Below are 27652 nucleotides of genomic sequence, written 5' to 3'. Positions count from 1 at the left end.
TCAGCAGTGAGTAAAACTAGTTCCTTCCTTACTCTCATAGACTTTTTTTTAGGGAATATTGACAGTCATAGTTAGTTAAGGTAAATTTTAATGAGTTACAAGGGGATGTTCAGGTGTTGTGGTTGCTTTAAGTAGGAGACCAGACCTAGCCTGTAGAGCAGTGGTCCCCAACCTTTTTTGGGCCATGGACCGGTTTAATGTCAGAAAATATTTTCACAGACCGGCCTTTAGGGTGGGACGGATAAATGTATCACGTGACCGAGACAAGCGTCAAGAGTGAGTCTTAGACGGATGTAACAGAGGGAATCTGGTCATTTTTAAAAAATAAAACATCGTTCAGACTTAAATATAAATAAAACATAAATAATGTAAGTTATTTATTCTTTCTCTGCGGACCGGTACCAGCCCACAGCCCAGGGGTTGGGGACCACTGTTACAGAGAGTTGTTTCTGTCCTCTGTTTTTCTGTCTTAAAAATTAAGAATAATTTCTGCCCTTTGTAGACAAGACTCAGGGATGGCAGTAAAATTTCCTCACCCTAGAAACTTTGAAATAAGGATATAAGATTATTCTCTGATTATTAAACTTTAAAAGTAACACATGCAATTAGAGCAGAGATAGGTAATTACTTTAAAAAACAGACTAGTTGTCAAGATTTGATCATAACTTAGATCAAAAATATAATACAGCCCTGGCCAGATAGCTCGGTTGGTTGGAGCATCATCCTGGAGGACAGAGGTTGCTGGTTCGATTCCCTGGTCACAGCAAATAAGGAGCAGCTTGATGTTCCTGTCTCCCCCCCTCCCACCCCTGCCTGTCTCTCAAAAAAAAAAAAAAAGGAAAAAATATATAGAGAATAAAGCTTAAGAAAGAATATGTATCAAAAAAGAGTTGGTTAAGAGTCAAAGGCCAGAAAAATGATATATGGAGGTAGCAGGGCTCATCCATGCTGGGCTTAGTAATAGGTGCTCTGGTCCAAAGACCAAAGGATATTTCCTAACTCTGTGCTTCTCAAAATGTAATATGCATATGAATCACCCAGGAATCTTGCTAAAATGCAGATTCAATTCTGGGGTGGAGCCTGAGGTTCCACATTGCTAATCAACTAATGGTTCATGCCAGTGGTGTTGGCCCACACTTGAGTAGCCAGGGCCTGGCTGATTCCAGTAATAGGTGTAGTGGGTTTTTTTTTTCTTTTTCTTTTTTTTTTTTTTTTTTACAGAGACAGAGAGAAAGAGATAGGGACAGACAGGAACACAGAGAGATGAGAAGCATCAATCATCTGTTTTTCATTGCAACATCTTAGTTGTTCATTGATTGCTTTCTCATATGTGCCTTGACCGTGGGCCCTCAGCAGACCGAGTAACCCTTTGCTCAAGCCAGTGACCTTGGGTCCAAGCTAGTGAGCTTTTTGCTCAAGCCAGATGAGCCTGCACTCAAGCTGGCAACCTCAGGGTCTTGAACCTGGGTCCTCAGCATCCCAGTCCAACGCTCTATCCACTGCACCACCACCTGGTCAGGCAGTAGGTGTAGTCTTTTTGTGGAGATAGATGCATCTGGGGAGCAAGCCAGTCTGACTGCCAAATCAGTGGTCCAAAGCTCTGGCCACTTAGCTCAGTCAGTTAGAGCATCGTTCCAAGACTAATGCCACAGGTTCAGTCCCCGGTCAGGGCACATGCAGGAAGCAACCAATGAATGCACAGCTAAGTGGAACAACAAATGAATACTCCTCTCTTCTCTCTCTATCTCCCCCTTCCTCTCTCTGTCTCCCTAAACTCAATAACTATAAATAAGTAAATAAAAGAAAAACTAAAATGAATAAATACAAAAAATATCATTGGCTGGTACTGCTCTGTGAGAGTATACTGATCTATGAGAAAAATCAGGACTATGTAGTGAGTTTTTCAAAAAGCTCATTTCTTTCCACTTAAAGGTTATGAGATTTTAATCTTTTTTAATAATGGCAATAGGATTTTTAAAGATCTTACTTGATGGAATAAAAAGTTAACAACCCTCTCTGTTCATCTTAACATTTTTTGGAAATTTCACTGGTCTCTGAAATCAAAATCAAGAGCCACTGATGTTACTCCCCTGGTTCATTTTTTTTAAATTTTAGACCCTGGCTTGTGGCTCAGTGGATAGAGCATCAGCCCAGCGTATGGATGTCCAGGTTCGATTTCCAGTCAGGGCACACGGGAGAAGTGCCCATCTGCTTCTCCACCCCACTTCTCTCCCTCTTCCTCTCCCGCAGCCAGTGGCTCAATTGGTTCAAGCCTGGCCCTGAGCGCTGAGAATAGCTCAGACTCAGGTGCTAAAAATAGCTTGTTACTCGAGCATTGGCCCCAGATGGGGTTGCTGTGTGGATCCTGGTTGAGGTGCATGCGGGAGTCTGCCTCAGTTTCTCCCCTCTCACCTAAAAAAATATTTTTTAAAATGTCCACCCATGGTTTGCAGAAAGAAAGAACACTACCTAGAGAATGGCCTTTATTCCATATTACTAACTGATAATTTGATGCTTGGGTTAGCTACTTCAGACTCTTATTTGTTTTATTAGCATGAGTCAGCCTCTCGAGTTCAGGCATCTGTCAAGATTGAATCTCTGAGCCTGCGGAGTGGGAGGTAAGCCCTGGTGAATTCTCCAAAGTCACTGTCACCTTGCAAGGTCTCTGAAAATCTGCCAGCCAGCCTCTCTGGCAACATTCCCACTTCTGCATCTCTTGCCTTTCCCACTCTTGGGTTAAAAGGCTGCAGATATATTATTCACACTCTTTAGAAGAGCAACACACATTAGGTTGTTTGAAGCAGTAGCTCCCTTCTAAACAGGAAGCTGTGCTCTTTACTGACCTGCACAGAGTAAGTCAGAAACTTCTAAACCCGCCCAGGGAAACAGCAGCTGAGTTTCCCTGCAGTGTTTTACTCTGAGGATATGCACACACAGCTCCTAGATGGGGAAATTCTAAGCATTGTTTGCCAAACTTACTTTACAATGAAATCAGCCACCCTCGTTTGTCTTCCAAGACATCTTGTGGGATAACTTTACACAAAATGCACTTGGAAAACTGAGCTCATTCTAAACCAGTGGTTCTCAATTTAGGACTATTTTGTTCCCCAGGGGACATTTGGCAACATCTACAGACATTTATTTATTTTTTTTTTTTGTATTTTTCTGAAGCTGGAAACGGGGAGAGACAGTCAGACAGACTCCCGCATGCGCCCGACTGGGATCCACCCGGCCCGCCCACCAGGGACGACGCTCTGCCCACCAGGGGGCAATGCTCTGCCCCTCCAGGGCGTCGCTCTACCGCGACCAGAGCCACTCAAGCACCTGGGGCAGAGGCCAAGGAGCCATCCCCAGCGCCCCGGCCATCTTTGCTCCAATGGAGCCTTGGCTGCGGGAGGGGAAGAGAGAGAAAGAGAGGAAGGGGGGGGGTGGAGAAGCAAATGGGCGCTTCTCCTATGTGCCCTGGCTGGGAATCGACCCGGGTCCCCCACACGCCAGGCCGACGCTCTACCGCTGAGCCAACCCGCCAGGGCCTACAGACATTTTTAATGGTCAGACTAGGGGATACTATTGATCTGATAGGTAGGGACCAGGGAGGTCGTTAAACATCCTATCATAATGTACAGGACAGACCCCAGGGCAAAGAATTATCTAGCCCAAAATGTCAGTGATGCAGAGGTTGAGAGACTTTGCCTAAAGTGTTTCTACAACTTCCTATGATAAGAATTACCTGGGAACTTGGTTACAATATTCAGGTTTCCAGACCCCTCCTCTCCAGAGATTCTAACTTACTGAGTACAGCTAGTGCTCGACTTAAGACCACGATTGGTTCCAACAGACCGGTCATAACACGATTTGGTTGTAAATTGAGTAGGCTATATGTACAGTACTGTGAAATGATGTTATAAAAATCTTTAAGTCATATTTTATCATAATTTTCTTTCATTATTGTTATATATCATCATTTTCTTTGTTCATTTTATGTCATTTGTATCATCTCTACACCATTTTGTTTCTTATTTTTACATTCGTCAGGTTTAAGTAAAACACTGCATTACCAGTACAACTGGTTTAATATTTGCAAAACATACAAAATTACAAAATACCGGTGCATACAAAAATATAAAATACAGGTGTAAAAAATACTATAGGAAACATTTTCCCAATTGCAAAACATATCAAAATATATAAACATGTACGAGACATTTTATTGGCCAGCACTGTCGTACATCTGGGCAACGCTTACACTGCCAGATGTGGAGCAGTCAGGGCTAGCTATTGTGGTCGTAAAGTCAAATGGTCGTAAGTTGCATAGGTCGTAAGGCGATCAATACCTGTATAGAAGGAAGTTGGGTTGTCAACAAGAGGATTCATATTAGTCAAAGTTGGGCAACTGATCTTAATTCATCTCACGTCTGCTGGGAGAATAACATTAAGCTTTGTTAAAGCAATGATTCTCAAACTTGAACTTGCAACAGAATCACCTGGAGAGTTTGTTAATACACAGACTGCTGGACACCACCTCCAGAGTTTCTGATGCAGCAGAGCTACTGTGGGTCCCAAGAATGTGCATTTCTGCCCTGGCCAGATAGCTCGGTTGGTTTGAGCATCGTCCAGAAGTGCAAAAGTTGCCAGTTCGATCCCTGGTCAGAGCATGTACAGGAACAGATCAATGTTCCTGTCTCTCTCTCTCTCTCTCTCTCTCTCTCTCTCTCTCTCTCTGTCTCTAAAATCAATAAAATAAAAGAAACAAAAAATAATGCATTTCTAACAAGTTCCCAAGGGAACCTGTCACTGGTTTTACTTTGAGAATCACTGGTTTAAGGGGTTTCCTCTCCTGTAGGTGGGGATGCCTCTATCATTCCAATGCTCGCCTCCGAAGATCAGCCTTGCTGTCCGGTCGGTAGAGATTGGGCCAGTAACCCATCGGCAGCAGAAGCCAGTGGTAACCTGGACACTACTGAAGATGAAAAACAATGTGAAGACTTGGACAGTCCTGTCACCAAAAAAATGAGGCTTGAGCTTAGAACTCCTGCCAGAAAAGTCACCAATGGTGTGGCTCACCATCGGAGTTTTGGCAGTCATGAAAGTGGTCTAGACCCACCAAGTGTCAGCAGCTCTACTCTCACCTCAGAGGAACTGGCCACTGCCGCTAGCACGGCCCCCGGTGGTGGCAAAGTGGTGGATGTGTACAGAACTGGAGCCAAGTGTGTGCCCGGAGAAGCAGGGGACTCGGGGCAGCCTGGGGCCGCATATCACCGGGTGGGGCTCCTGCGAGTGAAGCCAGGTCGGGGAGACAGGACTTGCTCCATGTCCTGCAGTGACAAGCTGGCACGGTGGAACGTCCTCGGATGCCAGGGGTCCCTGCTGATGCACTTCTTAGAGGAGCCTATCTACCTGTCAGCCGTGGTCATCGGAAAGTGCCCATACAGCCAGGAAGCCATGCAAAGAGCACTAATTGGGAGGTGAGAGGGCAGGGAGGGAGGGATCCATTGGAACAGTCTTTCCAAGAAGTGGTCTGAGAGTATGACCAAAGAGCCTTCGAAGTAGCCACACATTTGATCCAGCAGTTATATACTGCTAGGAATTTGTCCTAAGGAAATAACTCAGGAAGTGTTCACACATTTAGATTTGTGAGTAGTCTTTTTTTATTATTATTTTAAAGAGAGAGGAAGGGAGAGAAAAAGAGAAATATCCATTTGTTGTTCCACTTATTTATGCATTTATTGGTTGATTCTTGTATGTGCTCTGACTGAGGATCAAACCTGCAACCTTGACATGTTGGGATAACGCTCTAAACCAACTGAGGCCAGGGCTGTGTAGTGGTCTTTTGGAAAAGAGAAAAGAAAGGATCTATGGCCAGCAATAAACCAAGTGATTTTTGTTAAGACTCCTTTTGAAGAAATTTAATATGGTAAGATGCTATTGCTTAAAGAGCAGTTTAGAAGATAAAATATGTTCATTTTAGTCTTACAGTGTATAGTGCATATAGAAGAAAATTGTTGGAGGATATGCATCTCTGAGATGTGGAATTATGGGTAGTTTTATTTGTGATTACTCTTTTCTAATTTTTTTTACAGTGTACATATATTGCTGTTAAAGTTTTTAAAAAAAACCTTCAAATATTAGTGTTAATTTTTAAAAAGGTAAATGACAATAAATGACCACTCAAGTGTGGTCTCCCTAAAGAATGCGATTGCAGCCACTGCCAGAGGAAGCCTGTGGGCCCGTGTCAAAGGACCATTCCTGAAGCCAACTCCAGGGCTCAGTCCCAGGATATGGCCCACTGATTCCACTCCTGGGTACATACCCAAGAGAAATGAAAACATTCACCTAACAACATATAAATGAATGTTCATCAGCTGATGAATAGACAAAAATGATTTACATCCATACAATGGAATATTACTCTGCCACCAAAAAGCACTGATACATGTTGCAACCTAGCTAACCCTTGAAAACCTTATGCTAAGTGAAAGAAGCCACATGATGTCTGATTTCATGTAATGAAATGTCCAAACTAGGCAATCCATAGAGATAGAAAGTAGATTGGTGGGTGCCAGAGGCTGGAGAGGGGATGGGGAGTGACTGCTAATTGGTGCAGGGTTTCTTATCAGCAGGATGAAAATGTTATAAACTTAATTGTGGTGATAATTGCACAATTCTGTGACTACACTAAAGAAAGTTGAATTATACAATTTAAATGGGTGAATTTTTTGGTATGCAAACTATATGCCTATTATATATATATATATGTACACTATATATAGTTTAAGAAACTATATATATATTTTTAAATAACCCTAGGTAGTATGCCCAAGATGTTTTCTGTATTTTCCATGTTTACCCCTATTTTGACACTTTTTTTGTGTGACAGAGTCAGACAGAGGGACAGATAGGGACAGACAGACAGGAAGGGAGAGAGATGAGAAGCATCAGTTCTTCATTGCGGCACCGTAGTTGTTCATTGATTGCTTTCTCATATGTGCCTTGACCGTGGGGCTACAGTAGACCGAGTAACCCCTTGCTCGAGCCAACGACCTTGGGTCCAAGTTGGTGAGCTTTGCTCAAACCAGATGAGCCTGCACTCCAGCTGGCGACCTCAGGGTCTCGAACCTGGGTCTTCCACATCCCAATCTGACGCTCTATCCACTGTGCCACCGCCTGGTCCATTCTGACACTTTTAAGTTGCTGTCCACTCGGGTCTAAATGGCATCATGTTGGCATCTAGTGTATGTGAAAGATACAAAAGCAACAAATTACACTTTTATATTGTAGGATAGTTTTGGTTTCTGGTGTGTTTAAAGGATTCTCTAGGAAGCAGATGTCAGTATGTTAATATTTATGCTTTGGGTTTTCAACTCTTTCAAAACCAGTATGAGGAATGGAGTTCGGTGTTACTGAAATCACAGAGGGGTGGTGACTCAAATAGTTATCACTTCAGAGCGGTAGGAAGATTCGTATGATTTAGATTCTGTTCTCACCCTCCTGTACTTCCCTCCCCATAAATACATAAACAAGTAAATCCACACCCCTCCTAAGTAAGGCCTTTGCCTCCCACCAAAACACAGGGGCGGTGATCTGGTCCACAATCCTGGACATTCTCTTCCTCAAGCAGTGTACCTAAACTAAATGTGTTTTCTCTCGTATTTAGGTGTCAGAATGTCTTGGCTTTACCCAAAGGCTTTGCAATTCAAGAATTAAAAATACAGCAGTCCGATTTACTGTTTGAGCAGAGCCGCTGTGCAGTGCAGGCAAAAAGGGCTGACAGCCCAGGCCGACTTGTTCCTTGTGGAGCCGGTAAGGGATCCAGGTTCCACGTACCCTGGAGTAACTCGTCCCCAGACTGTGGAGTGGCTTGGGATGGTTGCATCCTCCCAGCCTGGGGAGGCAGTGTACCACCCAGAGGTCAATCATGTGGGCTTAGAGACACCCACACTGTGTCAGCTTCATGTTCTGTGTGACCCTAGGCCACTCACTTATCCTCTCCCTGCCTAAATTTCATCTTCAGATAAGAATATTATTTCTTTATCAGGGTTGTTATGCAGATTAAATGAGAAATTCTATTTCATTTATTTACTGTATGTTTAGCATATAAGAAATGCTCAATGATTATTAGTTGTTCTGATGAGGAGGAGGCGGAGGAGGATTAACTATGAACCACTTGCACTCTGGAAGCCCAGTGTCAGAGTGACAGCCATTGTGTTTGATGTTCTGACCAGCTCTCATGGGTCTGCAGAGGCAGGGAAGTGTTTTTATTGAAACACCTGGGATGTAGAGAAAACGGAACAGTTTTAACTCCAGCATCTTGTCTTTTCACAGCCATCAGCTGGTGCGCAGTTCCGGAGCAGCCGTTGGATGTCACTGCCAACGGCTTTCCGCAGGGAACAACGAAGAAGGGACTCGGAAGCCTGCAGGCCAGGTGCAGCATACTGGGCAGCGGGTGGCGTCTGTGTGCTCACACCACACCGTTAATTCCAAGACATTTCCATCACCCCAAAAAGAAAACCCTATTACTCATTAGCAGCCACTCCCACACCTCCTCCTTCCCACCCCTGGCAACTCCTAATTTACCTTCTGTCTCCACAGATTTACCTATTCTGGACACGTCATATAAATGGAATAATACATTATATGGCCTTTCATGTCTAACAATTCATTTAGCATGTTTTCAGGGTTCATCCATTTTGTAGCATTTATGAGACCTTCATCCTGTTTTATGGCTAAATAGTATTCTATTGTATAGATAATCACCTTTTGTTTATCTGTTCATCCACTGATGGACATTTGGGTTGTTTCACTTTCTGGCTAGTTTCACTTTTTTGGTATTATGAATAATGCTGCTATGAACATTTGTGTAGGAGATTTTGAGTGGACATATGTTTTCAATTCTCTTGTGGAATTCCTGGGTCATATGATAACCTTCCGTTTAACTTCTGAGTAACTGCCAAACTGTTTTCCATAACAGTTATACCATTTTAAAACTTCCACTAGTCATGTGTGAGAGTTTTAATTATCCTACATCATTTACAATACTTATTATTGTCTTCGTGTGTGCGTGTGTGTGTGTATGTGTGTGTGTGTGTGTGTGTGTGTGTGTGTGTATGACAAAGACAGAAAGAGGGACAGATAGGGACAGACAGGAAGGGAGAGAGATGAGAAGCATCAACTCTTTGTTGTGGCACCTTACTTATTCATTGACTGTCCTCCCACATGTGCCCTGACCAGGGGACTACAGCAGAGGTAGTGACCCCTTGCTCAAGCCAGCGACCTTAGGCTCAAGCTGGTGAGCCTTGCTCAAACCGGCAACCTCGGGGTCTCAAACCTGGGTCCTCCAGGTCCCAGTCCAACACCCCATCCACTGCGCCACTGCCTGGTCAGCTATTGTCTTCTTTATTGAAGCCATTCTAGTCAGTGTAAAGTGCTATTTCACTGTGATTTTAATTTGCATTTCCCTAATAACTAATGATTTTGCGCATCTTTTCACATATTTATTAGCTATTGGTAATCTTCTTTGGAGAACTATATTCAGATCCTTAGCCCCCCCCCCTTTTTTTAATGTGTTTTTAAATGCCTTGTACAGTGTGCGAACAAAGATAATTCTCCGTCATTTCATTCTGTTTTGTTGTTTTCTCTTCCCTGCCTTCTCCCTTTCTTAATTCTTCTTTTCTAACCCACCCATCCTGTCTTGCTGGTGATTGAATGAATTATATAGCCAGACTAAGGTGACCTTCAATTTATTCACACAAATGGTTGGTATATCTGCTTTACTCCAAGTGTCATAATAACCATAAATAACTAATAATTATATCATGCCATATACCTTAGAAAGTCCTAAGCCCATTTTTTAAATTGCTTTATATTTTATTGAGTTGCAATATTTTTTTCTATATACTGGACACTGGTCTTTTATGAGATACACATTTACAAATATTTTCTCCAGTTTGGTGGGTTTTCTTTTCACTTTTGACAATGTTTAAAAAGTTTAAAATTTTGATTTTTATTTTATCTGGTTTTTTTTCCTTTGGTAATTTTTGCTCTTGGTGTCATATCTAAGAAACCACTGCCTCCTGACCAGGTGGTGGCGCAGTGGATAGAGTATTGGACTGGGATGCGGAAGACCCAGGTTCGAGACCCCGAGGTCGCCAGTTTGAGTGCAGGCTCATCTGGTTTGAGCAAAGCTCACCAGCATGGACCCAAGGTTGCTGGCTTGAGCAAGGGGTTACTCGGTCTGCTGTAGCCACACAGTCAAGGCACATATAAGAAAGTAATCAATGAACAACTAAGGTGTCGCAATGAAAAACTGATGATTGATGCTTCTCATCTCTCTTTATTCCTGTCTGCTTATCCCTCTCTCTCTCTCTCTGTCTCTGTAATAAAAAAAAAAGAAACCATTGCCTAATCCAAGGTCAAGAAGATTTAGTCTCTGTTCTAATAGTTTTATAGTTTTAGCTCTTAGATTTATGACTGATCCATTTTGAGTTACTTTTTCTATAAGGTGTGAAGTAGGTCCAACTTCATTCTTTGGCATTCATTTTTTGGAAGCACGATTCTTTCCCCTGGGAGATTTTGAAAATAACACTTTCTTGGGCTTTTCCACTAGGGATTGTGGTTTAGTAGGTCAAGGTTGTAACCCAAGAATTACTTATAAAGCTCCATAGTGATTGGATTGGTAAAGAGCACCGTGGAAATAGGACTTTATATCTTCAAATTGGGTTTTGCTGAAGTATAGAGTTTGTAAGCTGCTGGACATGAGACAGTTTTCATTGTTGTGCGTTTGGAAATTCATACATCTATCTCACTGGTTCTTTTGCTTACGCATCTGGTCTCATCTACCCTGCTTTTTCCTCCTACAGAACCACAGGTGCTCTGCAGGAGCCTGAGTGAGGGTGAAGGGGCTGTGGGGGAGTGTCCTCTCCACTAAAGGCATCTCCATCTCAGCTGGGTTGAGCTGTGCTGAGTGACAGTTGTAGTAGGACTATCACCATTTACAGATAGTCTTTGTCACTCAGGTTGATTTTCCATTTTTTAATTATGCCCTTATAGAACTATAATTAAATTTCAAAGGTGGATTTGTTTTTGTTTGTTTTTTTGAGGTACTTATTTGCCTGATTAGACAAAAACAACTTACATCTTATTAGACTTAAAAAAAGAAGAAGAACCTGACCAGTGGTGGCACAGTGGATAGAGCTTCGACCTGGGCTGCTGAGGTCCCAGGTTCAAAACCCCAAGGTTGCCAACTTGAGTGTGGGCTCATCAGGCTCACCAGCTTGAGTGCAGGGTCACCAGTTTAGCCCAAAGGTCACTAGCTTGAGCCCAAGGTCACTAGCTTGAATAAGGGGTCACTGGCTCAGCTAGAGCACTCCCCCATCAAACCATGTATGAGAAGCAATCAGTGAACAACTAAAAGTGCCACAACTCTGAGTTGATGTTTCTCATCTCTGTCCCTTCCTTTTTCTCTCTCTCTCCAAAAAAAAAAAAAAAAAAGGCCCTGGCCGGTTGGGTCAGTGGTAGAGCATTGGCCTGGTGTGTGGATGTCCTGTGTCTATTCCCAGTTAGGGAACACAGGAGAGGCGACCATCTGCTTTTCCACCCCTCCTCCCTCTCCCTTCTCTCTCTCTTTCTCTCTCTCTCTCTCCCTCCCTCTCTCCTCCTCCTGCAGCCATGGCTCAATTGGTTCAAGCACGTCGGCTCCAGACACTGAGAAATGTTCCATGGAGCCTCCGCCTAAGGCACTAAAAATAGCTACATTGCTAGCAGCCCTAGATGGGGGTTGCTGTGTGGATCCTGATTGGGGCATATGTGGGAATCTGTCTATCTCCCCAACTCTCACTTGGAAAAGAAGAAAAACAAGGGTTTCTTCTTGGCAGCAATTAACCAACTTTCAAATGGCCTAGATGGCAGACTCAGCTTGTCTCCTGGTGGCTTACTTAGGATGTTGATTTAGTAATACTTACAGTACTCTTATGACTAGAGATATTTGGAGTTTTTTCCCCAAGGGCCTTCCTGGCTTCAAGTCACTGTTAGCACCTCTCAGGGGACCAAGGATGTGTGATCAGAGCAGGTCATGAACCACATGTTTCCTGCTGAGCTCTGGTGACAGGCCAACAGCAACTCATACTAGACCCATCCACTTGACTATAGTTTTGTTTTTTGTTTTGTTTTGTTTTTTTGTATTTTTCTGAAGCTGGAAACGGGGAGAGACAGTCAGACAGACTCCCGCATGCGCCCGACCGGGATCCACCCGGCGCGCCCACCAGGGGCAATGCTCTGCCCACCAGGGGGCGATGCTCTGCCCCTCTGGGGCATCACTCTGTTGCGACCAGAGCCACTCTAGCGCCTGGGGCAGAGGCCAAGGAGCCATCCCCAGCACCCGGGCCATCTTTGCTCCAATGGAGCCTTGGCTGCAGGAGGGGAAGAGAGAGACAGAGAGGAAGGAGGAGGGGTGGAGAAGCAAATGGGCGCTTCTCCTATGTGCCCTGGCCGGGAATCGAACCCGGGTCCCCCGCACGCCAGGCCGACGCTCTACCGCTGAGCCAACCGGCCAGGGCCCACCTGACTATAGTTTTCGTTTGCTGCTTTGCTTAAGTCTAAAATGTTCTTCAAAAAAATAATAATAATAAAATGCTCTTCTTAACTATGAATCTACACCCTGTTTACTTTATTATTATTTTTTTACAGAGACAGAGAGAGAGAGAGAGAGAGAGAGAGAGGGATAGATAGGGACAGACAGGAACAGAGATAGATGAGAAGCATCAATCATTAGTTTTTTGTTGCGACACCTTAGTTGTTCATTGATTGATTTCTCATATGTGCCTTGATGATGGGGCTACAGCAGACCGAGTAACCCCTTGCTCAAGCCAGCAACCTTGGGTCCAAGCTGGTGAGCTTTGCTCAAACCAGATGAGCCCACGCTCAAGCTGGCAACCTCAGGGTCTTGAACCTGGGTCTTCCGCCCCCAGTCCGACACTCTATCCACTGCGCCACCGCCTAGTCAGGCATACGCCCTCTTTTATACTTTAAAAGCTCAGCTCAGCCCTGGCCGGTTGGCTCAGCGGTAGAGCATCGGCCTAGCGTGCGGAGGACCCGGGTTCGATTCCCAGCCAGGGCACACAGGAGAAGCGCCCATTTGCTTCTCCACCCCTCCACCGCGCTTTCCTCTCTGTCTCTCTCTTCCCCTCCCGCAGCCAAGGCTCCATTGGAGCAAAGATGGCCCGGGCGCTGGGGATGGCTCTGTGGCCTCTGCCCCAGGCGCTAGAGTGGCTCTGGTCGCAACATGGCGATGCCCAGGATGGGCAGAGCATCACCCCCTGGTGGGCAGAGTGTCGCCCCGTGGTGGGCATGCCGGGTGGATCCCGGTCGGGTGCATGCAGGAGTCTGTCTGACTGTCTCTCCCCGTTTCCAGCTTCAGAAAAATGAAAAAAAAAAAAAAAAAAAGCTCAGCTCAACCACCATTGCCTTCTGGCTCAAAATTACCATCTTTTCTGTAAATTCTTATTGTGTTGTCCTCCAGCTTCTCCCAAAGTCACTGCTTTCTGTGTTAGTCTGTGTTATTGGGAGTGCCTCCTGTTCTCACCCTCACTTTGTCTCCAGTTATCCAGGGGACTTGAACAAGTCCACTTGCTCTCTGAGCCTTGGTGTGTTTATATCTGTAAAATGAGGGTATTTGAGTAGATGATCTAAGGTCTCTGGCACATTGTAGATATCTCTCCATTTAGAAGGCAAACTCCATACAGGGAGGAAGTATATGATGGAAGAACAGACATTATAGTTCCTGGCTCCCTCTCTCCCTGGTTGTGTGAACTTGGGGAAATTACGCCTCAGAGCCTCCATTTCATCAGCAATAAAGCAAGGGAAACTGCGAGTATCTATTGCACAAGAATGTGGGGAGAACTAAATGAGAGAGTGCTAACATGGTGCAGGGCTTGCAGTAGATACCTTGTTATAATTGATTTCCTGTTCATTTGTCAGATAAAGCCTTACATTATTTGTGAAAGAGTCGGTTAGTTTTATTCTAAGGACCAGCAGCTGCTGGGGAAAAAGCAGTTTTTCTCATTGCGCAATTCTCAGTGCTGACATCCAGGTACTGTCGTCTTTAGAGCTCTAGGAAACACGAACTCAGACTGCAAGGTCACAGACATTTAATGTACTAGTTATACTAGTGCAGCACTAAAGGAACTTTTTTTTTTTTCATTTACAGAGAGAGGAGAAAGAGGGGGGTGGAGCAAGAAGTATCAACTCATAGTTACTTCACTTTGGTTTCATTGCTTGCTTGTCATATGTGCCTTGACCAGGCAAGCCCAGGGATTTGAACTGGCGACCTCGGAGTTCCAGGTTGATGCTTTATCCATTGTGCCAACACAGGCCAGGCGGAACTATTTTATTTAAATCTTCTTTTTTTTTTTAACCAACAGTGAGATATAATAGAACCCTTATTTTTAATAAGCTTTATTTTACTCTGCCTATTACAGGAAAATTCCTTTGCCCTCAAGTGGAAAAGTTTCTTCCCCTTCCTGCCCAGATACCAGGCATCCTAGAAAATCATTATATGACTCATAGAATTGTAAAAGAAAAGACTGAGGGATTAAAAAATACATTTAAGTGTATCTAAGTATGTTAGAGTAAGGATAGTGCAAAATTGGCAGTATCAATGTGAATGTGTAATCTTTTAAAAAATTACATATGTATGTATAGCTTTCCTAGGTCTCCTTATATATATTTTAGTAAAGTTTATTTTCTTCATATAAATCTTTCACAAATTTTATTAGAGTTCTTTCTTGCATGTTGTATTAGTTATCTCTTGCTCTGTAACAGATTACCCTCCAAAACTTAGTGACTTAAAACAACAATCAACATTTGTTATTTTCTAGTTTCTGTGGGTCAGGAATTTGGGAGGAGCTTAGCTGGATAAGTGACTCAGGGACTGATGAGGTTGCAGTCATCTGAAGGCTTGACTGTAGCTGGAGGATCCAGTTCCAGAATGGCTCGCTCACATGGCTGACGGGTCAGTGCTGGTGTCAGCAGGAAGCCTCAGGTCCTCACCACGTGGCTCTCTTCATAAGGCTACCAGTGTTCATCCTTACAACACGGTAGCCAGCTTCCTCCTGAACAAGTTACCCAGGAGAGCAAGGCAGAAGCCACAGTGTCTTTTGTGACCTAGTCTCAGGTGTCACGCTGCATCTGCAGCCTCCTAATGTTATACAGGTCAGCCCTACTCCGTGTTGCAGGGGATTACACAGAAGCACGAATTCCAGAAGGCAAGAATCACCATCTTAGAGGTTGGCTATTCTAGACGCAATTTAAAGTTACTTATTTCATTTTCTAGGTATTGCTGTTACAACCTGTTTTTTATTTCTCTCTGCTAAAATCAATGTTATACAGTAACTTTGCTAATGCCTATTATTCTACTAATTTATCTGGACATTCTTTTGGCATTTTTTATCTTTTTTTTTTTTTTTTTTTTTTTTTTTTTTTTTACAGAGACAGAGTCAGAGAGAGGGGCAGACAGACAGGAACAGAGAGAGATGAGAAGCATCAATCATCAGTTTTTTGTTGCGACACCTTAGTTGTTCATTGATTGCTTTCTCATATGTGCCTTGACCGTGGACCTTCCACAGACTGAGTAACCCCTTGCTCAAGCCAGAGACCTTGGGTCCATGCTGGTGAGCTTTTGCTCAAACCAGATGAACCCGTGCTCATACTGGCAACCTCGGAGTCTCAAACCTGTATCTTTCCACATCCCAGTCCGACACTCTATCCACTGAGCCACCGCCTGGTCAGGCTTGGCATTTTTTAATGTAGATAATCTTTTGCAAGTAGCATTTCCTTTCTAATACTCCATTGCTCTCATTTCTTGACTTACTGTGCTAGCTAGAACTGACAATATCACTCTTATCGGAAAATCATGGCTTTGGTTTTTGCTTTTCAATCCTTATTCTTTTTATTTTATTTTTTTTTTTTTTTTTTTGTATTTTTCTGAAGTTGGAAATGGGGAGGCAGTCAGACAGACTCCTGCATGCACCCAACTGTGATCTACCCGGCATGCCCACCAGGGGGCAATGCTCTGCCCATCTGGGGCGTTGCTCTGTTGCAACCAGAGCCATTCTAGCGCCTGAGGCAGAGGCCATGGAGCCATCCTCAGTACCCCGGCAAACTTTGCTCCAATGGAGCCTCGGCTGTGGGAGGGGAAGAGAGAGACAGAGAGGAAGGAGAGGGGGAGGGGTAGAGATGCAGATGGGCGCTTCTCCTGTGTGCCCTGGCCGGGAATCGAACCTGGGACTCCCACACGCCAGGCTGATGCTCTACCACTGAGCCAACCGGTCAGGGCCTCTTTTTATTTCTTGTTTTACTGGCCAAAACCTTCTATATAAAATTGGAAAAAAATAGTGATAGCAAACACATTTGTCTTATTCCTGATTTTAAGGGCATATATTTGCTGTTGCTTTTTATAGATACCCTCTGTGAATTAGATACCTTTCTTAGTCCTCATTTGTGAAAGGTTTTAAGTCATATCATGGATGTTGAATTCTTAACAAATGCTTTGTTTGTATACATTTCCTCATAGTTATATGACTTTTGTCCTTTATTTTGTTAATGAGTTCCATTAGTTTTTGGCTTTGGAGTTTTTTATGTTAAAGCAGCTTTATATTCCTGAGTACCAGCAGCCACTTACCACAGTTAAGGCCCAGGGAGAGCACCCTGTGAGGGCTCGGGGTTCTCTGCTTTAAGCAGGGATCCTTTGGTAGGCTAGGTCAGTCAGATACAGGCCTGTACAATCCCTTATATAATATGTCCCAGTATGGCCACTGTGTCCAGGCTGATGGTCCAATTTGTGAGGACAGTGAAGGGTTGGTGTGTAAATGTGAGACTGCACATTTATGTGGGCACACACGACAGTGCCCAACATCTGGATCAGCTCGTGAATTGTGTACTGGAGGGAAGAGGCTCCTATAATAAAGGCCACAGCCGACATGGATGGACCAAACTGGGAAGGTTCAGGCGGGCTGGTAAGGAATCTGCACTCGCTTCCTTCGCCGTTCCAGACTGTGGCCTCCAGAAGCTTAATGTTGGAAGCAAAGGATTGGCCTCTAAAGGCCCTTAATGCCCAAAGGGAGAGTGTGGAAATTCTGCCTCAGATGACTCATCCAAGTGCACTTCATTTGCACAGCAGCACTTGAGTTTCTGAAACAAAGCTTTTAATTTCTTGTAAGTGGTAGCACCCAAGGGGCCAGCTCCCTTGAAAGGAGGCAGCCAACATGGCTGCACAGGTGTCCTGGGAGGAATGCATAACTTCACCTCTGGCTCTACCTGCTTTGAACCTGTCACCTTGATCATTTCACTGCTGATGCATTTCTTAAGATGATACTCATTTTTGTGCCTTGACCTCATCAGATGCTCAGGTGTAGATTTTCTCCTTGCCAAGCACAGGTGAAAATGGAGGCTCTGGCACATTCAAACCAAGTACCCTGTGAAGCCTGGTATCTTTGATAGGGACCTGATATATGGCAAACACTTAATCAATCCTCTTTCTCTTTTTCCAAACAGATCTCGAATCAGCAAAGTGGAGCTGTTTAGGTCATTTCAGAAGCTGCTGAGCAGTATTTCAGAGGACAAGTGGCCAAACTCTCTCAGGTGACACTAGTGACCCATGTCTTTCATAGTTAGGAGGTCTTCTGGTTTAATTCTGGCTTAGGATTAGCAGGAAGCTTTAGCAGGAGTGGTGTTTCAGTAGGCCGGCGGGCACTTACCCCTGACCACATGCTCTTCCAGCCCCTTGGCCCTGCTTGCAGACATGTGTATGATCTGGGGTGTGGAGGATGGGGGCACGGTGGTAGGAAGTCGCAAGGGAGTTAGGGGGAGCTTGGGTCTGGGCCCATTCCAGGCCCCTCTCACTCCACTGTCAGATGGAGAGCACGGTGGAAATGGGCGTGCTCGGAGAGCAGTGTATTTTTAGGAGTATCACTATCCCCCTTTTTTTTTCTTTTGTTCACATCACTGATTGTAAAATTGCATCTTTATGGTTGAAATCACTTTCCAAACAAGAATGCAGAGAACTAACTGTAAAACCACTTCAGGTGGGTGGGTGCAATTCAGACACTAACTCCCCAGAGTTAGGCCACACTTCACAGGCTCAGGGCGCAGTCCTCACACACTGCCCCTCACTTCAGTGCTATCCACAAGCTCGGGGGCCCCAAGCCACTCACGTTTCTGACCAACTGACTCCAAACTCGGGGCTTCCCATTACTTACTCAGGTTCAGTAATTCATGAGAAAAACTGATGGAATTCGGAAATCACTGTCGTTACAACCACCACTTACAAGTCAGAACCAGTTAAAAGAAGGGACCCACAGGGTGAGAGGTCTGAGAGAGTCCCAAACTCCATGTTTCTATGTCCTCAGGATGCATCGTCCTTTCTGCACCAGCCAGGAAGGTGGCCTGTAATCAGGGTCCAGAGTTTTTATTGAGGTTGTATTAATAAGAATAACTGATTGAATCATAGTTCACATGATGTGACTGAACTCAATCCTCATCTCCTCCTCCCACCCGAGGAGGTCATAGTGCTCTCAGGTGGCCTGGTGCTCCAGTTCTCTCCTCTCCCGGTGGTCTTAATAGCATGGCCAGCTGCATCCTAACACTCACTAGGGCCCACCATGTTCTCATTAAACATAAACTTCATGTGATCTGAGGCATCCACCATGAATAACAGAGAGTCCTATCTCTAGGGATGTTCTAAGGATTTAGAGGTTCCTTCCCAGGAACTGGCAACAAAGACCAGCCAAAATCTTTATTATATACCAGTAGGGAAACGAAGGAATGGACTGAAACTACTATATGAAGATGCTAGCCGCTGTTATCACCATCGTCCATATTGGGGTCAGTGTTGATGCCCTCTGTTCATCTGTGGTCAAATCGCTTGTTTCTTGCCTAGAAAAATGAATCCAACTGGAACTGGGTGGGTTTTCTGTATATTCTGTGTATTAAAACAAATCTAGACTTAGATAAGGAGAGACTTCACTCAGAAGGATTATTGTAGTAAGAGAAGGGGCCTATTAAGTAGGGGAAAGACAAACGCAATAGCAAGAACACTCCAGTCGTAAGCTTTGTGAGCCTCTCAAAGGGCAGAGGGAAAAGGGTTTTCTTTTCTTTTATACGGAGGGGTAAACGAGGCTGAACAGAACCTGGAATGGGGGAGTGGGGTGAGCAGGTTGTGACGGGACAGTTAAACAGGAAATGTCTTCTCCTGCTGTCAGTCCGTTCTCGGGAGGGGCTGTGGAGGGGCTGTTGCACATTCTCAGGCCGGCACAGGTTGAACGTGGATCAAAGTTCCTGGCCTGGGGTAAGGAGAGAAGTGTAACTAATATCTGATCAAGTGAGCAGGTATTTTGTCAGGATTGTTCAGTGGGTTCAGCTAATCATTTATAAGACAAAGAGTGGGAATTTGGAGGGTCTGTGTCTGGCCTTGTCGTAGGTAAACCAGGGGCAGCCATGAGTCTTATCTGAGTCATGGGGAAGGGTAGTTCTTTGCCATCAGCTTTTTCCCAGAACTCAGAAGGCTGGGAGGGAGATTTCTGGGTTTTTTTTTCTTTTTTTCTTTTTTTAATTGAATTTATTGGGGTGAGACTGGTTAACAGAATGAACTTTCTTAGCCATAGCTGTTTTTTAGGAACTCAGGGCTCAGGTAAATTTAACATTGTCATTTGTGTACATCTCACCCATTATCCAACAAAAAGCTGTAGGAAATGGATCAAACAACTGAAATCAATTTTTGCTGCATTTAGCAACTTTGCTCTGCTGAAGTGAGCTAAGATACAACTTAGAAACAGGGTAAAATGGATCAACACGACATGAGTGTTCCTTTCTTCAACTGTAAGATGCAAGGACAAAGCTCAAGGTCCAAGTCGGGAAGAGGACTCAGAGGAGCCTGACGCAAGTTTGGTCAAAGGAGAAGTCTTTGTCACAATGAAAATCTTTTTTTTTTTTTTAATTTATTCATTTTAGAGAGAGGGGACAGAGAGAGAGAGAGAGAGAGAGAAGGGGCGAGGAGCAGGAAGCATCAACTCCCATATGTGCCTTGACCAGGGAAGCCTGGGGTTTCGAACCAGCGACCTCAGCATCCCAGGTCGACACTGTACTCACTGCGCCACCGCAGGTCAGACCACAGTGAAAGTCTTTTAACTGGGCATAAATATTACAGATATTACTCAACATGTCAGCATTTTCTAGCAGTCAGAGAGGACTGAAGGGTTGGCAGGGGAGTTGGCTGGCGGTACATAGGAGGAGAGCATGGATCAAATGGAAAGTGCTTTGCCTGTTTGTAAGAATGCAGCCACAAAGTTTCTAATTGCTGTATCTGTCCTGTGGTGGAAATTATAGACACTTAGAAAATTTTAACCCCCCCCCCGAAATGCTAAGATTTTTATTGTTTTATTTGATTTCACCAGGATCAGACAAAACTAGCACTCTGTTCATACTTGCCTGTTTTAATCCATGTTACTTTGTGGTGAATTCCCTACGAAGGAACCAGTATCTGTAGGAAAACAGAGCAACATCCTTCTGTTTCCAAGTCTCTTATAATAAATCTGTCCGGTTGATTGCTCAGCTGTCTTGTTGGCCGTGGTGGTGAGCTGTTCAGTGAGAACCCGTGTGCTTGCTGGTCTGTGTGCATTAGAGTAAGGAAGCTAGCGACGTACCAGGAGTACAAGGAGGCTGCATCTGCTTACCAGGAAGCCTGGAGCGCACTCCGGAAGCAGGCATTTGGATCCTGGATCAGAAACCCACCAGATTATCACCAGTTTGAATGAGAAGGGAAAGTTTGCAAAGAGCTTACTGGTAGCAAGTCCTTCCTGCTGGACCACCTTCTTCCTTTGTGCTGGACAAGCCTTAGGTTTTCTCATGGCTGAATCAGGACAAAACGTCGGCCACCTACCAGAGAAGATATCCCTTCTGTGTAAGAGGGGTGGAAATCTGGAACGTGGAACAATCCATACTTGATTGAAGTAGCTCTCTGCTAAAATGGCATCTCACTAATGACCTTGGTATCTGTCCTAACTTGTGTGGACAAAAAGGGGCCACATTCTAAGCCTGACAAGCTAAGCTGGGGAAGGCCTGCATGGAGTCCTTACAAACTCAGAGAGCTCAAGTAACCACACAGGATGGTTTGAAATGAACACTTTCTAACTGTAAGTCATGTCAGGTAGTCATGTGCTAGGCCAGTATTTTTCCCTTAGAAAGGTCTTTTATCTTAACTGAGACAGTGTTGTATTTTTTTTTCATCTACGATACATACCTGTTATTACTGTACTTCCTTATGTATAAGACAATCCCATGTATAAGACACACCTTAATTTTGGGGCCCAAAATTTGAAGAAAAAAAAAGTATTACATAAAGTTATTGAACTCAAGTTTTATTCATCATAAAATTCATTCAACTCCTCATCACTGTCAAAACTCTCATCCAGGCCCTGGCCGGTTAGCTCAGTGGCAGAGTGTCGGCCTGGCGTGCGGGAGTCCCGGGTTCGATTCCCGGCCAGAGCACACAGGAGAAGCGCCCATCTGCTTCTCCACCCCTCCCCCTCTCCTTCCTCTCTGTCTCTCTCTTCCCCTCCGCAACCAAGGCTCCATTGGAGTCAAGTTGGCCCGGGCGCTGAGGATGGCTCTGTGGCCTCTGCCTCAGGTGCTAGAATGGCTCTGATTGCGGCAGAGCGACGCCCCAGAGGGACAGAGCATCGCCCCCTGGTGGGCATGCCGGGTGGATCCCGGTCGGGCGCATGTGGGAGTCTATCTGACTGCCTCCCCATTTCCAACTTCAGAAAAATAAAAAATAAAAAAGAGAGAGAAAAAAAACTCCCATCCATTAGCTTGTCCTCATCTGTGTCTGATGACGAATTACTGTCTTCAACAATGAGCGCAAAAACAAGCACATAAAAGCAGGAAGTGCAGGTAAAAAAAAAAACTACATGAGGAAATATAATATACCTTTGGAATATCAAAGTAATTTTTTCCCTTGGACCTAGTACCCCAGGACCCCTGAGGCCCCTGAAATTACAAGTGCCAGAGCAGAGACCACAATCCTCTCATTGTTATTATCACATTAATTGTTGACTGTTAACTGTCCTATACCCACCTATGTAAAAGAAATATGTGTCTATTCCTTTTTCTATTCATCCAATCCCAGAGATTTGCTTTCCCCTGCCTCCCTAACCTATCACCAATGAATTTAATGTAACCTCCCCTTTACATCTCCTCCTTTGATCCTGTTGTATAAACTAAGTGGTAAAACTACCATTTTCTAGAGCACGTTCTCAACCCATTGAGATTTTGCTTCCCAGCAATTGTCGTCAGTTTGGCTCAAATAAATTCATGAAAAATTCTTTACAGATTTGAACATTTCTTACATTGACACTTGTGTCTTACTGCTTCTCTAAAATACAGAATATGAATTTGAAATTTAATGCTTTAAAAGTGATGCTCTGTTTTGTGTGTGCCTACATTAATTCAGCTGAGATGATGTTTGAATCTGCAAGTTCTAGACTCTTGCATGGCATAATGGACATGTATTTTGTATACTCAGCCGTTACACCTTTGAAGAGCCATCCTTTCCTGCTCAATGAGAAACTGTGCAGCCATGAGACTTGGTTGAAGCAAACCTTATTCCTGGCTCCAGAAATGTGAGCTAGCCCTGGACAGTCCTGGAACTATTGCCAGAGCTATCAGGAAAGGTTCTGTCTCGTATCAGGAGCTGCGAGGGGCGCATAATCTTGGCACTTTGCCCGCCGTTTAGAGATAGCCTGCTTGAGAGTGAAACAGCCAGAGAATCAGAGCTCTAGTGACCTTGATTGGGTGCCTGAAGCCAATGTCCACACTAGACTTCAATTATGTATGATGAATTCCTATTGTTTTGAGTAAGCCTGTTTGAGATGACTTTCAATGGAAAGGGTTTCTTTCTAAAAGGCCAAAAGTTCCTGTCAGTAACAGACCTAGTAACCAAACCTGTTTAAATAACATCTAACATTTAACTCTTTCTACCTCTTCACACCTTAAATTATCTGAAGGCCCTGGCAAATGTCTCGGTGAATAGAGCATCAGCCTGGAGTATGGACGTCCTGGGTTCAATTCCCAGCCAGGGCACACAGGAGAAGCAACCATATGCTTCTCCCCCATCGTCTCTCCCTTCTGTTCCTCTTCCCCTCCCACAGCCAGTGGCTTCATTGGTCCGAGTGTCAGCCCTCAGCGCTGAGGATATAGCTCAGTTGATTCGAGCATCGGTCCCAGACTGGGTTGTTGGGTGGGTCCTGGTTGGGGTGCGTGCAGGAGTCTGCCTCACTATCTTCCCTCCTTTCACCTAAACAAATAAAAAATTATTGCCTGAATATAGAAGCCCTCCTTGTTGGGATTACTCAAGGCCCTTATCGGTTCTTCAGCATTTCTTTATAGCTTTAAATATTTTTTAATAAGAGCTTTATTGAGTTATAATTCACATACCATAAAATTCACCCATTTAAAGTATCTAGTTTAGTAGTTTTTGGTAAATCCACAAAGTTGCACAAATATTACCACCATCGATTTTAGAACATTTTCTTTTCTAAATTTGGGGGGGACAGACATTATTTAAGCCAGCGACCTTTGGGCTCAAGCCAGCGACCCCATGCTCAAAATGGTAAGTCCGTACTCAAGCCTGTTTCAAACCTGGGACCACAGCATCCTAAGCTGACTTTCTATCCACTGCAACACCATCAGCAGGCAATTTGTAGGGATTTTTGTACTTAGATTTTTGGTGCAAATTTGACAAACTTACAATATAATTTAGGAATAAAAAGACATTACCCCCTTACATTCTCCTATGAATCTTTATCCTCTGAAATAGAATCTCATTAGAGAGAGATGCATAATCTTCTGTGAATAGCGTTTCTGCCAGTCAGGGTATCCTAACTGCTGCTAAAATACGGGATGTGGGGTCAGGTAAGGGATCTCTGATTAAAGCAGCATATGGTAGAGTCTGGCCTTCAGGTAGTGTGACTTTACCTATCTTTCCTGCTATGTAAAAGGACTTTTTTAAAATTGAGTTTTAGAGAGGAAGGGAGAGGGAGAGAGATACAGGAACATCAATCTGTTCCCGTATGTGCCCTGACCAGGGATCAAACCGGCAACCTCACCTGACCCATGGTGGTGCAGTGGATAAAGCGTGGACCTGGAATGCTGAGATCGCCAGTTCGAAACCCTGGGCTTGCCCAGTCAAAGCACATATGGAAGTTGATGCTTCCTGTTCCTCCCCCCTTCTCTCTCAGTCTCTTCTCTCTAAAATGAATAAATAAAAATTTTAATTAAAAAAAAAAACCTGCCCTGGCCGGTTGGCTCAGCGGTAGAGCATCGGCCTAGCGTGCGGAGGACCCGGGTTCGATTCCCGGCCAGGGCACACAGGAGAAGCGCCCATTTGCTTCTCCACCCCTCCGCCGCGCTTTCCTCTCTGTCTCTCTCTTCCCCTCCCGCAGCCAAGGCTCCATTGGAGTAAAGATGGCCCGGGCGCTGGGGATGGCTCTGTGGCCTCTGCCCCAGGCGCTAGAGTGGCTCTGGTCGCAACATGGCGACACCCAGGATGGGCAGAGCATCGCCCCCTGGTGGGCAGAGCGTCGCCCCTGGTGGGCGTGCCGGGTGGATCCCGGTCGGGCGCATGCGGGAGTCTGTCTGACTGTCTCTCCCTGTTTCCAGCTTCAGAAAAATGAAAAAAAAAAAAAAAAAAAAAAAAAAAAAAAACCTAAAAAAATAAACCGTCAACCTCTCTACTTCCGGACAATACTTTAACCAACCAAGCTATCCTGCCAGGGCGTAAAGGGATTTCTTATGGAAAACAAATCAAGAATAACTTGTTATGACAAACATGTATTACCTCTGTGATTTTTTTTAAATGTAAGAACATGCTTACACACATACTTGTACATAAATGTTCACAGCAGCACTGTGCACAAGAGCCAAAAAGTGAAATAAATGTCCATGAACTAACAATTGGATAAACAAACGGGGTATATCCATTCAAGAGAATTTTATTTTTATTCCATAAAAAAAAAATAAAGTGATTCATGGTACCACTTCATGTTACAATATCATCTTTGTCCTATTTATAGTTTATCTGCATGCCTAAAACAGCCCCTAGTATGTAGTAGATGATTAACAAATATTTATCAATTAATATATATTATTAATTTAAGCCTAGCCTGTCGTGGCGCTAGTGGATAAAGCGTCAACCTGGAATGCTGAGGTCACAGGTTCGAAATCCAGGGCTTGCCCAGTCAAGGCAGATATGAGAAGCAATTACTACTACCCCCCCCCACCCTCTGTAAAATCAATAAATAAAATCTTAAAAAGATTAAAAAATAATAATTTGATGCCCACCACAGCCACAAGATGGGCCTTATTTATTTTATTGCCATCCCCTCAACCCCTTTCCTTTGGCAACATCAGCCTATTTTCTGTATCTGTGGAGCTAGTTCTGTTTTGTTTATTTACTTATTTTGGTGTTTTTAGATTCTACATATAAGTGAGATCACACAGTATTTACCTTTTTCTGGCTGCCTTTTTTCATTTAGCATAATACCCTCTTAAGTTCATCCATGTTGTCATAAATAGGAAGAGTTCATTTTTATGGTAAAAAATATTCCAGTGTATGTGTGTGTGTGTGTGTTCTTTATCCATTGTCCTAATTATGGTCATCTAGGTTGATTGTATATCTTGGCTATTATTAGTAGTGCCACAGTGAATAGAGGGTGGATGTATCTTTTTGAATTAGTTTTTTTTTTCTTCAAAAATTCCCAGAGAAGTGAAATTGCTGGATCCATACCATTTTCCAGAGTAGCCGCACCAATTTACAATCCCACAGTGTATAAGGGTTCCCTTTTCTCCGCATCCTTGCTAACACTTATTTGTTGATTTATTAATGAGAGCCATTCTGATAGGTATGAGTTTTAATTTGCATTTCCCTGTTGATAAGTAATATTGAACATCTTTTCATATGTCTGCTGACCATCTGTATGTCCTCTTGGGAGAACTATCTACTCAGTTCTTCTGCCAATTTTTTTTTAATTTTTTATTTTATTTATTCATTTTTAGAGAGGAGAGAGACAGAGACAGAAAAAGAGAAGGGGGGAGGAGCTGGAAGCATCAACTCCCATATGTGCCTTGACCAGGCAAGCCCAGGGTTTCGAATCGGCGACTTCAGCATTTCCAGGTTGACGCTTTATCCACTGCGCCACCACAGGTCAGGCATCTTCTGCCAATTTTTTAAAATAATTTTTTAAATATCTATATTGCCTGACCTGGCCGTGACGCAGTCAATAGAGTGTTGGACTGGGACACGGAGGACCCATGTTCAAAACCCCGAGATTGCTGAATTGAGCGCAGGCTCATCCAGCTTGAGCAGAGACTCACCAGCTCGAGTGAGGGGTCGCTGGCTTGAGTGTGGGATCATGGGCATGACCCCATGGTCGCTGGCTTGAGCCCAAAGGTCACTGGATTGAAGCCCAAGGTTGCTGGCTTGAGCCCAAGGTAGCTGGCTTGAGCCCAAGGTTGCTGGCTTGAGCCAAAGGTTGCTGGCTTGAGCAAGGGGTCACTCACTCTGCTATATTCCCCCAACCCTGGTCAAGGCACATATGAGAAAGCAGTCACTGAACAACTAAGGAGTTGATGCCTCTCATCGCTCTCCCTTCCTGTCTGTCTGTCCCTATCTGTCCCTCTCTCTCTCTCTGTCAAAAAAAAAAATTTTTTTTATTTATTGATTTTAGAGAGAGAAGTGTGAGAGAAGGGGGGGGTAGCAGGAAGCATCAACTTGCAGTAGTTGCTTCTCGTATATGCTTTGGGTAAGCCCGAGGCTTCAAACTGGTGACCAGCATTTCAGGCTGACACTTTACCCACTGCGCCACCATCTGGTCAGGCCCTCTGCCCGTTTTTAAATTAGATTGTTTGTTTGATGTTAAGTTGTATAAATTCCTTATATATTTTGGATATCAACCCCTATCCAATATATCATTTGTGAATATCTTCTCCCATTTGGTAGGTTGTCTTTTCATTTTGTTGATGATTTCCATTACTATGCAAAAAAATTTTAGTTTGATGCAATCTCATTTATGTTTTCCTCTTTTTATTGTTTATTTTTTCTTTTGTTCCTTTATCAATGAAATATATCCAAAAAGATATTGATAAGAGCAATGTTAAAGAGTTTTCTGTCTATGTTTTCTTCTAGAGGTTTCGGGATTTAGGGGTTTTATAGTTTCAGGTCTAACATTTAAATCTTTAATCCATTTTGAATTTATTTTTGTTATGGTGTAAGAAAGTGGTCCAATTTAATTATCTTGAATGTGTCTGTCTGGTTTTGCCAACACCAGTTATTGAAGAGACCATCTTTACCCCATTGTGCATCCTTGCTTCCTTTGTAGTAGATTGACTTTGTAAGTGAGGATTTATTTCTGGGCTCTCTATTCTATGTATTCATTTATGCATCACTGGTTCTAGCACAGCGTACACACATCGAAGGCACTCAACAACTATTTGCTTACTGCCTGGCTGGCACATCAACACAGTCCTTGAAACTGAGAAGCTTGTGTGAGGTGTTTATTCTGATGACCCTAAGAGAGGTTGTACACACTCCTTTACTGGTATTGTTAAG

General features: G+C 43.9%; 1 protein-coding gene across 11 annotated transcripts in view; it reads left to right on the top strand.

Annotated features, from left to right (window-relative positions):
- ADAT1 (adenosine deaminase tRNA specific 1) overlaps nt 1-27652 on the top strand; it is a 57991-nt gene that overhangs the window by 6462 nt on the left and 23877 nt on the right. For 7 of the 11 annotated variants that reach the window (XM_066242288.1, XM_066242299.1, XM_066242298.1 and 4 more), the window contains exons 7-11: nt 4844-5465; nt 7655-7800; nt 8323-8422; nt 17545-17631; nt 20669-22977. In XM_066242288.1, the coding sequence (XP_066098385.1) occupies nt 4844-5465; nt 7655-7800; nt 8323-8422; nt 17545-17631; nt 20669-20801 (1088 nt within the window). In that variant the 3' untranslated portion in view covers nt 20802-22977. Of the gene's footprint in view, nt 1-4843; nt 5466-7654; nt 7801-8322; nt 8423-17544; nt 17632-18798; nt 18874-20668; nt 22978-27652 lie in introns of those variants that run through there. The other 4 variants (XM_066242292.1, XM_066242290.1, XM_066242293.1 and 1 more) reach the window with 2 other exon arrangements.

Source organism: Saccopteryx bilineata, chromosome 9, assembly GCF_036850765.1.
Source record: "Saccopteryx bilineata isolate mSacBil1 chromosome 9, mSacBil1_pri_phased_curated, whole genome shotgun sequence".
In the NCBI taxonomy this organism is placed as follows: domain Eukaryota; kingdom Metazoa; phylum Chordata; class Mammalia; order Chiroptera; family Emballonuridae; genus Saccopteryx; species Saccopteryx bilineata.
Note: the sequence above shows the minus strand (reverse complement) of the source record. Positions and strands in the feature narration are given on the sequence as shown.